The sequence below is a fragment of the Coregonus clupeaformis genome, unplaced genomic scaffold (assembly GCF_020615455.1).
Source record: "Coregonus clupeaformis isolate EN_2021a unplaced genomic scaffold, ASM2061545v1 scaf1079, whole genome shotgun sequence".
In the NCBI taxonomy this organism is placed as follows: domain Eukaryota; kingdom Metazoa; phylum Chordata; class Actinopteri; order Salmoniformes; family Salmonidae; genus Coregonus; species Coregonus clupeaformis.
In genome coordinates this window covers 1-17,500 of record NW_025534533.1, presented here as the reverse complement: position 1 = coordinate 17,500, position 17,500 = coordinate 1, and the positions used below count along the sequence as shown (strand labels likewise).

General features: G+C 40.8%; 1 protein-coding gene across 2 annotated transcripts in view; it reads left to right on the top strand.

The window, feature by feature from the left end:
- The window catches only part of rgs11 (regulator of G protein signaling 11), a 79,736-nt gene extending 73,881 nt beyond the window's left edge, over positions 1-5,855 (top strand). For both annotated transcript variants that reach the window (XM_045217496.1, XM_045217497.1), the window contains 2 exons: positions 520-602; positions 4,576-5,855. In XM_045217496.1, the coding sequence (XP_045073431.1) occupies positions 520-602; positions 4,576-4,711 (219 nt within the window). In that variant the 3' untranslated portion in view covers positions 4,712-5,855. The remainder of the gene's footprint in view (positions 1-519; positions 603-4,575) is intronic.
- Positions 5,856-17,500: the final 11,645 nt, after the last annotated feature.

Sequence of the window (17,500 nt, the reverse complement as noted above, 5' to 3'; positions counted from 1 at the left end):
CCTCTAGCACTACTACCCCAGGTATCTAACCTCTAACCTCTGACCTCTAGCACTACTACCCCAGGTATCTAACCTCTAACCTCTGACCTCTAGCACTACTACCCCAGGTATCTAACCTCTAACCTCTGACCTCTAGCACTACTACCCCAGGTATCTAACCTCTAACCTCTGACTAGCACTACACCCAGGTATCTAACCTCTAACCTCTGACCTCTAGCACTACCACCCCAGGTATCTAACCTCTAACCTCTGACCTCTAGCACTACTCACCCCAGGTATCTAACCTCTAACCTCTGACCTCTAGCACTACTACCCCAGGTATCTAACCTCTAACCTCTGACCTCTAGCACTACTACCCCAGGTATCTAACCTCTAACCTCTGACCTCTAGCACTACTACCCCAGGTATCTAACCTCTAACCTCTGACCTCTAGCACTACCACCCCAGGTATCTAACCTCTAACCTCTGACCTCTAGCACTACTACCCCAGGTATCTAACCTCTAACCTCTGACCTCTAGGACTCCTATCCCAGATATCTGAAGTCCGAGCTGTATAAGAACATGCTGGCCAAAGCCATCGTTCCCCTGGAGACCAAGAAGAGGTACTCAGGATATCCTACATTACAATATATATTCCTCAATATATACTCCTCAATATATTACATTACAATATATACTCCTCAATATAACCTCCCTAATATTCTACATTACAATATATACTCCTCAATATATATTCCTCAATATATTACATTACAATATATACTCCTCAATATATATTCCTCAATATATTACATTACAATATATACTCCTCAATATAACCTCCCTAATATACTACATAACAATATATACTCCTCAATATAACCTCCCTAATATACTACATTACAATATATACTCCTCAATATAACCTCCCTAATATACTACATTACAATATATACTCCTCATTATAACCTCCCTAATATACTGCATTACAAATATATACTCCTCATTATAACCTCCCTAATATACTGCATTACAAATATATACTCCTCATTATAACCTCCCTAATATACTACATTATCATTTTACATTTACATTTTAGTCATTTAGCAGACGCTCTTATCCAGAGCGACTTACAGGAGCAATTAGGGTTAAGTGCCTTGCTCAAGGGCACATTTACGTCATTTAGCAGACGCTCTTATCCAGAGCGACTCACAAATTGGTGCATTCACCCTATAGCCAGTGGGAAGGGGAGAAGGATAGAAGGATTACTTTATCCTATCCCAGGTATTCCTTAAAGAGGTGGGGTTTCAAATGTCTCCGGAAGGTGGTGAGTGACTCCGCTGTCCTGGCGTCGTGAGGGAGCTTGTTCCACCATTGGGGTGCCAGAGCAGCGAACAGTTTTGACTGGGCTGAGCGGGAACTATGCTTCCGCAGAGGAAGGGGAGCCAGCAGGCCAGAGGTGGATGAACGCAATGCCCTCGTTTGGGTGTAGGGACTGATCAGAGCCTGAAGGTACGGAGGTGCCGTTCCCCTCACAGCTACATTACAATATATACTCCTCAATATAACCTCCCTAAAATACTACATTACAATATATACTCCTCATTATAACCTCCCTAAAATACTACATTACAATATATACTCCTCAATATAACCTCCCTAATATACTACATTACAATATATACTCCTCAATATAACCTCCCTAATATACTACATTACAATATATACTCCTCAATATAACCTCCCTAATATACTACATTACAATATATACTCCTCATTACGACCTCCTTAATATACTACATTACAATATATACTCCTCAATATAACCTCCCTAATATACTACATTACAATATATACTCCTCAATATAACCTCCCTAATATACTACATCACAATGTATTCTCCCTCATTATATATAAGACATTACAATATATACTCCTCAATATAGTACATTACTATATATATTCCTCAATATATACTACATTACATGATGTACTCTTTAATATAACCTCCCCAATATACTATATAAACAATATATACTCCTCAATATATAATCCTTGTGTACTACAATATACTCACTACATTAACAATTGTCACGACTTCCACCGAGGCTGCCTCCCCTCCTTGTTCGCCCGGCGTCCGTCGTCACCGGCTTACTAACCACTGCCGCTCCCATTATCATCACTCCACTAGTCTTGTCTTGATAATCACACACACCTGGGTCTCATCCCCTCATTAGTCTGTGTATAAGTGGTCCCTCTGCCCCCTTGTCTGTGTGGGTGATGTCTCATCCCCCTCGTTAGTCTGTGTATAAGTGGTCCCTCTGCCCCCTTGTCTGTGTGGGTGATGTCTCATCCCCTCGTTAGTCTGTGTATAAGTGGTCCCTCTGCCCCCTTGTCTGTGTGGGTGATGTCTCATCCCCTCGTTAGTCTGTGTATAAGTGGTCCCTCTGCCCCCTTGTCTGTGTGGGTGATGTCTCATCCCCTCGTTAGTCTGTGTATAAGTGGTCCCTCTGCCCCCTTGTCTGTGTGGGTGATGTCTCATCCCCTCGTTAGTCTGTGTATAAGTGGTCCCTCTGCCCCCTTGTCTGTGTGGGTGATGTCTCATCCCTCGTTAGTCTGTGTATAAGTGGTCCCTCTGCCCCCTTGTCTGTGTGGGTGATGTCTCATCCCTCGTTAGTCTGTGTATAAGTGGTCCCTCTGCCCCTTGTCTGTGTGGGTGATGTCTCATCCCTCGTTAGTCTGTGTATAAGTGGTCCCTCTGCCCCCTTGTCTGTGTGGGTGATGTCTCATCCCCTCGTTAGTCTGTGTATAAGTGGTCCCTCTGCCCCTTGTCTGTGTGGGTGATGTCTCATCCCCTCGTTAGTCTGTGTATAAGTGGTCCCTCTGCCCCCTTGTCTGTGTGGGTGATGTCTCATCCCTCGTTAGTCTGTGTATAAGTGGTCCCTCTGCCCCCTTGTCTGTGTGGGTGATGTCTCATCCCCTCGTTAGTCTGTGTATAAGTGGTCCCTCTGCCCCCTTGTCTGTGTGGGTGATGTCTCCTCCCCTCGTTAGTCTGTGTATAAGTGGTCCCTCTGCCCCTTTGTCTGTGTGGGTGATTGTTCCATGTGAGAGTTGAGGAGCTTGGTTGAGCTACTCTCTTATTGTATTGCCGGGGTAGATTTATTCCCCTGTGCTTGTATATCGTTTGGAGTATTTCCGTACCGTGATTGCCAGGGTAGAGAGTTTCCCCTGTGCTTGTATATAGTTTGGAGTATTTCCGTACCGTGATTGCCAGGGTAGATTTATTCCCCTGTGCTTGTATATCGTTTGGAGTATTTCCGTACCGTGATTGCCAGGGTAGAGAGTTTCCCCTGTGCTTGTATATAGTTTGGAGTATTTCCGTACCGTGATTGCCAGGGTAGAGAGTTTCCCCTGTGCTTGTATATCGTTTGGAGTATTTCCGTACCGTGATTGCCAGGGTAGAGAGTTTCCCCTGTGCTTGTATATCGTTTGGAGTATTTCCGTACCGTGATTGCCAGGGTAGAGAGTTTCCCCTGTGCTTGTATATCGTTTGGAGTATTTCCGTACCGTGATTGCCAGGGTAGAGAGTTTCCCCCTGTGCTTGTATATCGTTTGGAGTATTTCCGTACCGTGATTGCCAGGGTAGAGAGTTTCCCCCTGTGCTTGTATATCGTTTGGAGTATTTCCGTGCCGTGATTGCCAGGGTAGAGAGTTTCCCCTGTGCTTGTATATAGTTTGGAGTATTTCCGTACCGTGATTGCCAGGGTAGAGAGTTTCCCCTGTGCTTGTATATCGTTTGGAGTATTTCCGTACCGTGATTGCCAGGGTAGAGAGTTTCCCCTGTGCTTGTATATCGTTTGGAGTATTTCCGTACCGTGATTGCCAGGGTAGAGAGTTTCCCCTGTGCTTGTATATAGTTTGGAGTATTTCCGTACCGTGATTGCCAGGGTAGAGAGTTTCCCCTGTGCTTGTATATAGTTTGGAGTATTTCCGTACCGTGATTGCCAGGGTAGAGAGTTTCCCCTGTGCTTGTATATCGTTTGGAGTATTTCCGTACCGTGATTGCCAGGGTAGAGAGTTCCCCCTCTGCCTATGTTTGTATGTCGCTATTCAGCCCAACTTTGAAGGAATAAACTCTGTATTCAGTGATTTACCCTCCTGCGCTTGACTCCTTCTATCACACTCATCACAAACAATATATACTCTGCAATATATACTCATTATATACTACAATATTCTCATTATATTAACAATGTATACTCACTACTGTATATACTCCTTATATACTACAATATACCCACTATATTAATTTATGTATTTACTAATATTTACTGTATCCAACAATGCTCCTGCTCATATACTTCTCTCTCTCTCTCTCTCTCTCTCTCTCTCTCTCTCTGCACTCCCTCCTGTCTCTCTCTCTCTCTCGCTCTCTCTCCCACTCTCTCTCTCTCTCTCTCTCTCTCTCTCTCTCTCTCTCTCTCTCTCTCTCTCTCTCTCTCTCTCTCTCTCTCTCTCTCTCTCTCTCTCTCTCTCTCTCCTCTCTCTCTCCCTCCCTCCCTCCGTCCTCCATCCTCTCTCCCTTTCTCCTCTCAGTGTATTTCCCTTCATGAGGCGCCAGCATCACTCTAGCCCCTCTCCTGCCATGGTTACCCAAGCAACAGAAGATGATGGAAAGGCTAAAGGGGCGGGACCAACAGGAATAAGCTTTGCAACCAACTCTCAGGTCTAATCGCCATGGTAACACCACAACCACCACGTCCATAACAACCAGATCTGGTCACCATTGTATCACTATAGCAACCATTCAAGACCCTGTATCTACTTTTAGAAGTAATAATATTGTCTAGTAGTTCTATCTATAAATATAGAACTATGGGTATAGTTTATAGAGACAATCTGAAACATTTCCAATATTCAATTAATGTAGATTTAAGGCCAGTTTATACTTGGTCTAATGACATGTCTTGTCGCTGAAGTGTCGCTGACCTTCAATTTATACTCCTGTGGAATGTCTGTAGACCGTCGTTGCGACTGTCAGTTTCCTTGTTGCAGAGACATGAAAAAAGTTTACGTTTCTGTGACTGTCGCAACGTCCGTTGTCGTGGTTACCGAACTGCCACAGCAACTAGACCAAATCCTCCTGTGACAAGACGATGCAGGAGTTCAAAATCCTCCGATAGAACGACCTAGTTTTATTTTGTCACCCTGTGGCAGTCAGCTATTTTCTGTAAGCTCGCAATTAACTTGTAAATAAGGATGTTGTGGGTTTATTTTCCTGTAATAATGAATAAAAAGTAAAGTAGTTAAAGTCAAGACGTTGTCAGCTATACTCCGGTCATTATTTGAACTGGCTAACTAGCCAGCAACGAACCAAAACATTGTTTAGAATGTTTGACATTTACTGAATTCATTTTTAAATGGATGGGTTTATTGGTGTTAAAATAGAGAAAGTATACTACTTGGAGCACCGGGCTGATGATGTCATGCAAAGGCTGTCGTTTTGAGCTTATACTTTTTCAGAATGAAAACCACAAGTTTGATGTCGGATGACAATTGTTGATATGTCGATAGACAGAGTGTAAACCAGCCTTTAGACGACCCCTTAATTTAGAACAATATGACTGATGAACACCTCAAACAGTTATAGGGGTTCATCAGTCAACTGTCATATCTTATCATAATAACTGACATACCTTATCATAATAACCGACATACCTTATCAAAATAACTGGCATACCTTATCATGATAACTGTCATTCCTTATCATAATAACTAGCATTCCTTATCATAATACCTATCATACCTGATCATAATATCTTTCGTACCTTATCATAATAACTTTTATACCTTATCATAATAACTGAAATACGGTACCAGTCAAAAGTTTGGACACCTACTCATTCCAGGGTTTTTCTTAATTTTTTACTATTTTCTACATTGTAGAATAATAGTGAAGACATCAAAACTATGAAATAACACATATGGAATCATGTAGTAATCAAAAAAGTGTTACACAAATCAAAATATATTTTATATTTGAGATTCTTCAAATAGTCACCCTTTACCTTGATGACAGCTTTGCACACTCTTGGCATTCTCTCAACCAGCTTCGTGAGGTAGTCACCTGGAATGCATTTCAATTAACAGGTGTGCCTTCTTAAAAGTTCATTTGTGGAATTTATTTCCTTCTTAATGCGTTTGAGCCAATCAGTTGTGTTGTGACAAGGTAGGGGGGTGGTATACAGAAGATAGCCCTATTTGGTAAGATACCAAGTCCATATTATGTCAAGAACAGCTCAAATAAGCAAAGAGAAACGACAGTCCATCATTACTTTAAGACATGAAGGTCAGTCAATACGGAACATTTCAAGAACTTTGAAAGTTTCTTCAAGTGCAGTCGCAAAAACCATCAAGCGATATGATGAAACTGGCTCTCATGAGGACCGCCACAGGAATGGAAGACCCAGAGTTACCTCTGCTGCAGAGGATAAGTTCATTAGAGTTACCAGCCTCAGAAATTGCAGCCAAAATAAATGCTTCACAGAGTTTAAGTAACAGACACATCTCAACATCAACTGTTCAGAGGGGACTGTGCAAATCAGGCCTTCATGGTCGAATTGCTGCAAAGAAACCACTACTAAAGGACACCAATAAGAAGAAGAGACCTGCTTGGGCCAAGAAACATGAGCAATGGACATTAGACCAGTGGAAATTCTACAATGTAAAAAATAGTACAAATAAAGAAAAACCCTTGAATGAGTAGGTGTGTCCAAACTTTTGACTGGTAGTGTACATTATCATAATAACTGTCATACCCTATCATAATAACGTTCATACCTTATCATGATAACTGTCATACCTTATCATAAAAAATGTCATACCTTATCATAATAACTGTCATACTTTATCATAATCATAAGATTAGTGCTTAAGCTTTTCTTTATAGCATAAAGCATTTCTTTATAGCTTCAAATATTGTTTAGAGAAGGTGATGTCACTCCTATGGAATGGTAGAATGGTAGAACTATGTCACTACAGATGTATCGTAGAACTCTGCATGTCAAAAGATGCATTAACTCCATAATCTCTGCTTCTGTTGTTAGCCCAGGGCTCCATTCCTTTAGTTCATCTCATGGACTTAATATATACTGTATATATAGTTGATATTACAATAGTTCATATTAGTTTCCACTGTATAATTGTATCATTAGCATTAAGGGCTATCAATGTGTTTGATTGTCGTCATATCAGTTCTATCTCTGCCAGTGCTGTTGTTGTTGTTCAAATGAAGTTTAATTTGTTCTATTTTATGTTTATAGCACAATAAAAATATATATGTTACTGTGGTCTGATGATGATGTTCTCATCTAAATCAATATGTTACTGTGGTCTGATGATGTTCTCATCTAAATCAATATGTTACTGTGGTCTGATGATGATGTTCTCATCTAAATCAATATGTTACTGTGGTCTGATGATGATGTTCTCATCTAAATCAATATGTTACTGTGTGTCAGGGTTGAGTGTAGAGGGAACGTGGAATCACACGCAGGACACAGAGATTCAAAAAACAGATGTCTTTAGTGAAGTCCGACAGTACAAGCCAACACGGCAACAGGCCACAGGCGAAACAAGCGCACACGGGACTGTCCAAAGTAAATGCGCACAACGTGCAGGGGTCTCTCAAACAAAACGAAAATACAGAGAGCACAGAACAGCGGACCAACATCTACACGTGACATCGAACAATTACACACAACACCTGACCAAACACAAGAGAACTAAATAGGGTGCCTAATGAACACTTAACAATGAACAGGTGTAACAAACAGGCAAAACCAATCAAACATGAAACATCGAACGGTGGCAGCTAGTACTCCGGAGACGACGACCGCCGAAGCCTGCCCGAACAAGGAGAAGGAGCCGCCTCGGCCGAAACCGTGACACTGTGGTCTGATGATGTTCTCATCTAAATCAATATGTTACTGTGGTCTGATGATGATGTTCTCATCTAAATCAATATGTTACTGTGGTCTGATGATGTTCTCATCTAAATCAATATGTTACTGTGGTCTGATGATGTTCTCATCTAAATCAATATGTTACTGTGGTCTGATGATGTTCTCATCTAAATCAATATGTTACTGTGGTCTGATGATGTTCTCATCTAAATCAATATGTTACTGTGGTCTGATGATGTTCTCATCTAAATCAATTAGTTACTGTGGTCTGATGATGTTCTCATCTAAATCAATATGTTACTGTGGTCTGATGATGATGTTCTCATCTAAATCAATATGTTACTGTGGTCTGATGATGTTCTCATCTAAATCAATATGTTACTGTGGTCTGATGATGATGTTCTCATCTAAATCAATATGTTACTGTGGTCTGATGATGATGTTCTCATCTAAATCAATATGTTACTGTGGTCTGATGATGATGTTTTAATCTAAATCAATATGTTACTGTGGTCTGATGATGATGTTTTAATCTAAATCAATATGTTACTGTGGTCTGATGATGATGTTTTAATCTAAATCAATATGTTACTGTGGTCCGATGATGTTCTCATCTAAATCAATATGTTACTGTGGTCTGATGATGATGTTTTAATCTAAATCAATATGTTACTGTGGTCCGATGATGTTAACTAAATGTGTATTTGTATTTTTGGGGGATCCCCATTAGCTACTGCTAAGGCAGCAGCTACTCTTCCTGGGGTCCAAACGCATTAAGGCACTTACATTACATATAAAACAAAAGATAAAACATTACATCATATGACATTATTACACCACTACATATCTACAATACACATCATATGACATTATTACACCACTACACATCTACAATACATTGTAATATTGTTGTATTATACATTTTGTAAGTGTGTGTAGAGTGCGTGTGCTAGCGTTTGTGTGTGTATGCATGTGTCTGTTCCTGTATGAGTGTGTCTCTTCACAGTCCCCGCTGTTCCATAAGGTGTATTTTAAATCTGATTCTACTGCTTGCATCAGTTACCTGATGGGGAATAGAGTTCCATGTAGTCATGGCTCTATGTAGTACTGTGCACCTCCCATAGTCTGTTCTGGACTTGGGGACTGTGAAGAGACCTCTGGTGGCATGTCTTGTGGGGTATGCATGGGTGTCCGAGCTGTGTGCTAGTCGTTTTTAACAGACACCTCGGTGCATTCAGCTTGTCAACACTTCTTACAAAAACAAGTAGTGATGAAGTCAATCTCTCCTCCACTTTGAGCCAGGAGAGATTGACATGCATGTCATTAATGTTAGCTCTCCATGTACATTTAAGGGCCAGCCGTGCTGCCCTGTTCTGAGCCAATTGTAATTTTCCTAAGTCCCTCTTTATGGCACCTGACCACACATCTGAACAGTGTCCAGGTGCCACAAAACTAGGGCCTGAAGGACCTGCCTTGTTGATAGTGTTGTTAAGAAGGTAGAGCAGCACTTTATTATAGACAGACTTCTCCCCAGCTTAGCTACTTTTGTATCAACATGTTTTGACCATGACAGTTTACAATCCAGGGTTACTCCAAGCAGTTTAGTCACCTAAACTTGCTCAATTTCCACATTATTCATTACAAGATTTAGTTGAGGTTTAGGTTTTAGTGAATGATTTGTCCCAAATACAATGCTTTTAGTTTTTGAATTATTTAGGACTATCTTATTCCTTACCACCCATTCTGAAACTAACTGCAGCTCTTTGTTAAGTGTTGCAGTCATTTCAGTCGCTGTAGTAGCTGACGTGTGTAGTGTTGAGTCATTTGCATACATAGACGCACTGGCTTTACTCAAAGCCAGTGGCATGTCATTAGTAAATATTGAAAATAGTAAGGGGCCTAGACAGCTGCCCTGGGGAATTCCTGATTCTACCTGGATTATGTTGGAGAGGCTTCCATTAAAGAACACCCTCTGTGTTATGTTAGACAGGTAACTCTTTATCCACAATATAGCAGCATTATAGCAGGGGGTGTAAAGCCATAACACATACATTTTTCCATCAGCAGACTATGATCAATAATGTCAAAAGTTGCACTGAAGTCTAACAAAACAGCCCCCACAATCTTTTTATCATCAATTTCTCTTAGCCTGTCATTTGTGTAAGTGCTGTGCTTGTTGAATGTCCTTCCCTACAAGCGTGCTGAAAGTCCGTTGTCAATTTGTTTACTGTAAAATAGCATTGTTTCTGGTCAAACACCATTTTTTCCAAAAGTTTACTAAGGGTTGGTAACAGGCTGATTGGTCGGCTATTTGAGGCAGTAAAGGGGGCTTTACTATTCTTAGGTAGGGGAATAACTTTTGCTTCTCTCCAAGCCTGAGGGCACACTTTCTAGTAGGCTTAGATTGAAGAGATGGCCAATAGGAGTGGCAATATCGTCCGCTATTATCCGTAGTAATTTTCGATTCAATTTATCAGACGCCGATGGCTGGTCACCTCTTCCACACTCACTTTACGGAATTCAAAAGTACAATGCTTATTTTTCATAATTTGGTCAGATATACTTGGATATGTAGTGTCAGCGTTTGTTGCTGGCATGTCATGCCTGAGTTTGCTAATCTTGCCAATGAAAAAATAATTAAAGTAGTTGGCAATATCAGTGGGTTTTGTGATGAATGAGCCATCTGATTCAATGAATGATGGAGCTGAGTTTGCCTTTTTGTCCAACATTTAATTGAAGGTGCTCCAAAGCTTTTTACTATCATTCTTTATGTCATTTATCTTTGTTTCATAGTGTAGTTTCTTCTTCTTTTTATTCAGTTTAGTCACATGATTTCTCAATTTGCAATACGTTTGCCAATCGGTTGTGCAGCCAGACTTATTTGCCATTCATTTTGCCTCATCCCACTCAACCATACCATTTTTCAATTCCTCATCAATCCACGGGGACTTTACCATTTTTACAGTCATTTTATTAATGGGTGCATGCTTATTAGTAACTGGAATAAGCAATTTCATAATGAGGTTGCTCCTCATTACACACCACAGACCAGCAAACATTATTTATATCATCAACATAAGAATCACTACAAAACTTATTTTATACACTATATTAGGCCCAGCCTTTGGAACTTTGGTTTTCCTAGATATGGCTACTATATTGTGATCACTACATCCAATGGATTTGGATACTGCTTTAAAGCATATTTCTGCAGCATTAGTAAAGATGTGATCAATACATGTGGATGATTTCATTCCTGTGCTGTTTGTAACTATCCTGGTAGGTTGACTGATAACCTGAACCAGGTTGCAGGCACTGGTTACAGTTTGAAGCTTTTTCTTGAGTGGGCAGCTTGATGAAAGCCAGTCAATGTTTAAATCACCCAGAAAATATACCTCTCTGTTGATATCACATACAATGCCTTCGGAAAGTATTCAGATCCCTTGACGTTTTCCACATTTTGTTAACTTACAGCTGTCACGGATTCTGCCGAGGCTGCTCCTCCTCCTTGCTCGGGCAGGCTTCGGCGTTCGTCGTCCCCGGAGTACTAGCTACTGCCGATCGATGTTTTCGGTGTTTGTCTTGTTTTGTCTAGATTAGTACACCTGTTGCCTATTAGTGTTGATTGTTTAGCATATAATTTCCCTTGTTTCACGTTTGGGTTTTGTGTGTTATTGTTGTATGTCTTGTTGATGTTCGGCCTAGCTACTTCTCCTGATTTACGCATATGGTGTTTTTCCCTCCAGTGTTGGAGACGTTTGTTTTGTGCGTAACGTTCAGTAAAGTAGTCTACCTGATTCTCTGTGTCCTGCGTCTGACTCCACTGCCGCGTACACATCACCTCTTGACAACAGCCTTATTTCCCCTCATCAATCTACACACAATATCCCATAATGACAAAGCAAAAACAGGTTTTTAGAATTTTTTCTAATTTATTACAAAATTAAACACTGAAATATCACATTTACATTAGTATTCAGACCTTTTACTCAGTACTTTGTTGAAGCACCTTTAGCAGTGGTTACAGCCTTGAGTCTTCTTGGGTATGACACTACAAGCTTGGCACACCTGTATTTGGGGAGATTCTCCCATTCTTCTCTGCAGATCCTCTCAAGCTCTGTCAGGTTGGATGGGGAGCGTTGCTAAACAGCTATTTTCAGGTCTCTCCAGAGATGTTCGATCAGGTTCAAGTCCGGGCTCTGGCCGGGCCACTCAAGGACATTCAGAGACTATGTGGTACTATGACTGAGTGATGTGGTGCTATGACTGAGTGATGTGGTGCTATGACTGAGTGATGTGGTACTATGACTGAGTGATGTGGTACTATGACTGAGTGATATGGTACTATGACTGAGTGATGTGGTGCTATGACTGAGTGATGTGGTACTATGACTGAGTGATGTGGTACTATGACTGAGTGATGTGGAGCTATGACTGAGTGATGTGGTACTATGACTGAGTGATGTGGTGCTATGACTGAGTGATGTGGTACTATGACTGAGTGATGTGGTGCTATGACTGAGTGATGTGGTACTATGACTGAGTGATGTGGTGCTATGACTGAGTGATGTGGTACTATGACTGAGTGATGTGGTACTATGACTGAGTGATGTGGTACTGATTGTGAGATGTGGTACTATGATCTGTGTGTGTGTGTTGGACCTTCCTGGCCCCGGGGGTTAGGGTTAGGGTTAGGGTTAGGGTTATTGGTACTATGATCTGTGTGTGTGTGTGTGTGTGTGTGTGTGTGTGTGTGTGTGTGTGTGTGTGTGTGTGTGTGTGTGTGTGTGTGTGTAGGACCTTCCTGGCCCCGGGGGCAGCTCGCTGGGTGAACATTGACAGTAAGACCATGGCGAGAACGCTGGAGGGATTCAAACATCCTCATCGCTTCGTTATGGATGACGCCAAGATGCACATCTACTTCCTCATGAAGAAGGTAACCCCTGACCTCCAGCCCCTGACCTCTAAACGCTAACCTCTCTAGCACTACTACCCCAGGTATCTAACCTCTAACCTCTGACCTCTAGGACTCCTACCCCAGGTATCTAACCTCTAACCTCTGACCTCTAGCACTACTACCCCAGGTATCTAACCTCTAACCTCTGACCTCTAGCACTACTACCCCAGGTATCTAACCTCTGACCTCTGACCTCTAGCACTACTACCCCAGGTATCTAACCTCTATCCTCTGATCTCTAGCACTACTACCCCAGGTATCTAACCTCTAACCTCTGACCTCTAGCACTACCACCCCAGGTATCTAACCTCTAACCTCTGACCTCTAGCACTACTACCCCAGGTATCTAACCTCTAACCTCTGACCTCTAGGACTACTACCCCAGGTATCTAACCTCTAACCTCTAGCACTACTACCCCAGGTATCTAACCTCTGACCTCTGACCTCTAGCACTACCACCCCAGGTATCTAACCTCTAACCTCTGACCTCTAGCACTATCACCCCAGGTATCTAACCTCTAACCTCTGACCTCTAGCACTACTACCCCAGGTATCTAACCTCTAACCTCTGACCTCTAGGACTACTACCCCAGGTATCTAACCTCTAACCTCTGACCTCCAGCACTACTACCCCAGGTATCTAACCTCTAACCTCTGACCTCTAGGACTACTACCCCAGGTATCTAACCTCTAACCTCTGACCTCTAGCACTACTACCCCAGGTATCTAACCTCTAACCTCTGACCTCTAGCACTACTACCCCAGGTATCTAACCTCTAACCTCTGACCTCTAGGACTACTACCCCAGGTATCTAACCTCTAACCTCTGACCTCTAGCACTACTACCCCAGGTATCTAACCTCTAACCTCTGACCTCTAGGACTACTACCCCAGGTATCTAACCTCTAACCTCTGACCTCTAGCACTACCACCCCAGGTATCTAACCTCTAACCTCTGACCTCTAGGACTCCTATCCCAGATATCTGAAGTCCGAGCTGTATAAGAACATGCTGGCCAAAGCCATCGTTCCCCTGGAGACCAAGAAGAGGTACTCAGGATATCCTACATTACAATATATATTCCTCAATATATACTCCTCAATATATTACATTACAATATATACTCCTCAATATAACCTCCCTAATATTCTACATTACAATATATACTCCTCAATATATATTCCTCAATATATTACATTACAATATATACTCCTCAATATATATTCCTCAATATATTACATTACAATATATACTCCTCAATTTAACCTCCCTAATATACTACATTACAATATATACTCCTCATTATAACCTCCCTAATATTCTACATTACAAAATATACTCCTCAATATATACTGCATTACAATATATACTCCTCAATATAACCTCCCTAATATACTACATAACAATATATACTCCTCAATATAACCTCCCTAATATACTACATTACAATAAATACTCCTCATTATAACCTCCCTAATATACTGCATTACAAATATATACTCCTCATTATAACCTCCCTAATATACTGCATTACAAATATATACTCCTCATTATAACCTCCCTAATATACTACATTATCATTTTACATTTACATTTTAGTCATTTACATTTTACATTTTTACATTTTAGTCATTTAGCAGACGCTCTTAACCAGAGCGACTTACAGGAGCAATTAGGGTTAAGTGCCTTGCTCAAGGGCACATTTACGTCATTTAGCAGACGCTCTTATCCAGAGCGACTCACAAATTGGTGCATTCACCCTATAGCCAGTGGGATGACCACTTTACAATTTTTGGGGGGTAGAAGGATTACTTTATCCTATCCCAGGTATTCCTTAAAGAGGTGGGGTTTCAAATGTCTCCGGAAGGTGGTGAGTGACTCCGCTGTCCTGGCGTCGTGAGGGAGCTTGTTCCACCATTGGGGTGCCAGAGCAGCGAACAGTTTTGACTGGGCTGAGCGGGAACTATGCTTCCGCAGAGGAAGGGAGCCAGCAGGCCAGAGGTGGATGAACGCAATGCCCTCGTTTGGGTGTAGGGACTGATCAGAGCCTGAAGGTACGGAGGTGCCGTTCCCTCACAGCTACATTACAATATATACTCCTCAATATAACCTCCCTAAAATACTACATTACAATATATACTCCTCATTATAACCTCCCTAAAATACTACATTACAATATATACTCCTCAATATAACCTCCCTAATATACTACATTACAATATATACTCCTCAATATAACCTCCCTAATATACTACATTACAATATATACTCCTCAATATAACCTCCCTAATATACTACATTACAATATATACTCCTCATTACGACCTCCTTAATATACTACATTACAATATATACTCCTCAATATAACCTCCCTAATATACTACATTACAATATATACTCCTCATTATGACCTCCTTAATATACTACATTACAATATATACTCCTCATTATGACCTCCTTAATATACTACATTACAATATATACTCCTCATTATGACCTCCTTAATATACTACATTACAATATATACTCCTCAATATAACCTCCCTAATATACTACATTACAATATATACTCCTCAATTTAACCTCCCTAATATACTACATTACAATATATACTCCTCAATATAACCTCCCTAATATACTACATTACAATATATACTCCTCAATATAACCTCCCTAATATACTACATTACAATGTATTCTCCCTCATTATAACCTCCCCAATATACTACATTACAATATATAGTCCTCAATATAACCTCCCTAATATACTACATTACAATGTATATTCCTCAATATATAGTACATTACATTATATACTCCCTCATTATAACCTCCCTAATATACTACATTACAATATATATCAATATATACTACATTACAATATATACTCCTCATTATAACCTCCCTAATATACTACATTACAATATATATCAATATATACTACATTACAATATATACTCCTCACTATATAAGACATTACAATATATACTCCTCAATATAACCTCCCTAATATACTACATTACAATATATACTCCTCAATATAACCTCCCTAATATACTACATTACAATATATACTCCTCAATATAACCTCCCTAATATACTACATTACAATATATACTCCTCAATATAACCTCCCTAATATACTACATTACAATATATACTCCTCAATATAACCTCCCTAATATACTACATCACAATGTATTCTCCCTCATTATATATAAGACATTACAATATATACTCCTCAATATAGTACATTACTATATATATTCCTCAATATATACTACATTACATGATGTACTCCTCAATATAACCTCCCCAATATACTACATAAACAATATATACTCCTCAATATATAATCCTTGTGTACTACAATATACTCACTACATTAACAATTGTCACGACTTCCACCGAGGCTGCCTCCCCTCCTTGTTCGCTTCGGCGTCCGTCGTCACCGGCTTACTAACCACTGCCGCTCCCATTATCATCACTCCACTAGTCTTGTCTTGATAATCACACACACCTGGGTCTCATCCCCTCATTAGTCTGTGTATAAGTGGTCCCTCTGCCCCCTTGTCCGTGTGGGTGATGTCTCATCCCCTCGTTAGTCTGTGTATAAGTGGTCCCTCTGCCCCCTTGTCTGTGTGGGTGATGTCTCATCCCCTCGTTAGTCTGTGTATAAGTGGTCCCTCTGCCCCCTTGTCTGTGTGGGTGATGTCTCATCCCCTCGTTAGTCTGTGTATAAGTGGTCCCTCTGCCCCCTTGTCTGTGTGGGTGATGTCTCATCCCCTCGTTAGTCTGTGTATAAGTGGTCCCTCTGCCCCCCTTGTCTGTGTGGGTGATGTCTCCTCCCCTCGTTAGTCTGTGTATAAGTGGTCCCTCTGCCCCTTTGTCTGTGTGGGTGATTGTTCCATGTGAGAGTTGAGGAGCTTGGTTGAGCTACTCTCTTATTGTATTGCCGGGGTAGATTTATTCCCCTGTGCTTGTATATCGTTTGGAGTATTTCCGTACCGTGATTGCCAGGGTAGAGAGTTTCCCCTGTGCTTGTATATCGTTTGGAGTATTTCCGTACCGTGATTGCCAGGGTAGATTTATTCCCCTGTGCTTGTATATCGTTTGGAGTATTTCCGTACCGTGATTGCCAGGGTAGAGAGTTTCCCCTGTGCTTGTATATAGTTTGGAGTATTTCCGATGCGTGATTGCCAGGGTAGAGAGTTTCCCCTGTGCTTGTATATAGTTTGGAGTATTTCCGTACCGTGATTGCCAGGGTAGAGAGTTTCCCCTGTGCTTGTATATCGTTTGGAGTATTTCCGTACCGTGATTTCCAGGGTAGAGAGTTCCCCCTCTGCCTATGTTTGTATGTCGCTATTCAGCCCAACTTTGACGGAAAGGAATAAACTCTGTATTCAGTGATTTACCCTCCTGCGCTTGACTCCTTCTATCACACTCATCACAAACAATATATACTCTGCAATATATACTCATTATATACTACAATATTCTCATTATATTAACAATGTATACTCACTACTGTATATACTCCTTATATACTACAATATACCCACTATATTAATTTATGTATTTACTAATATTTACTGTATCC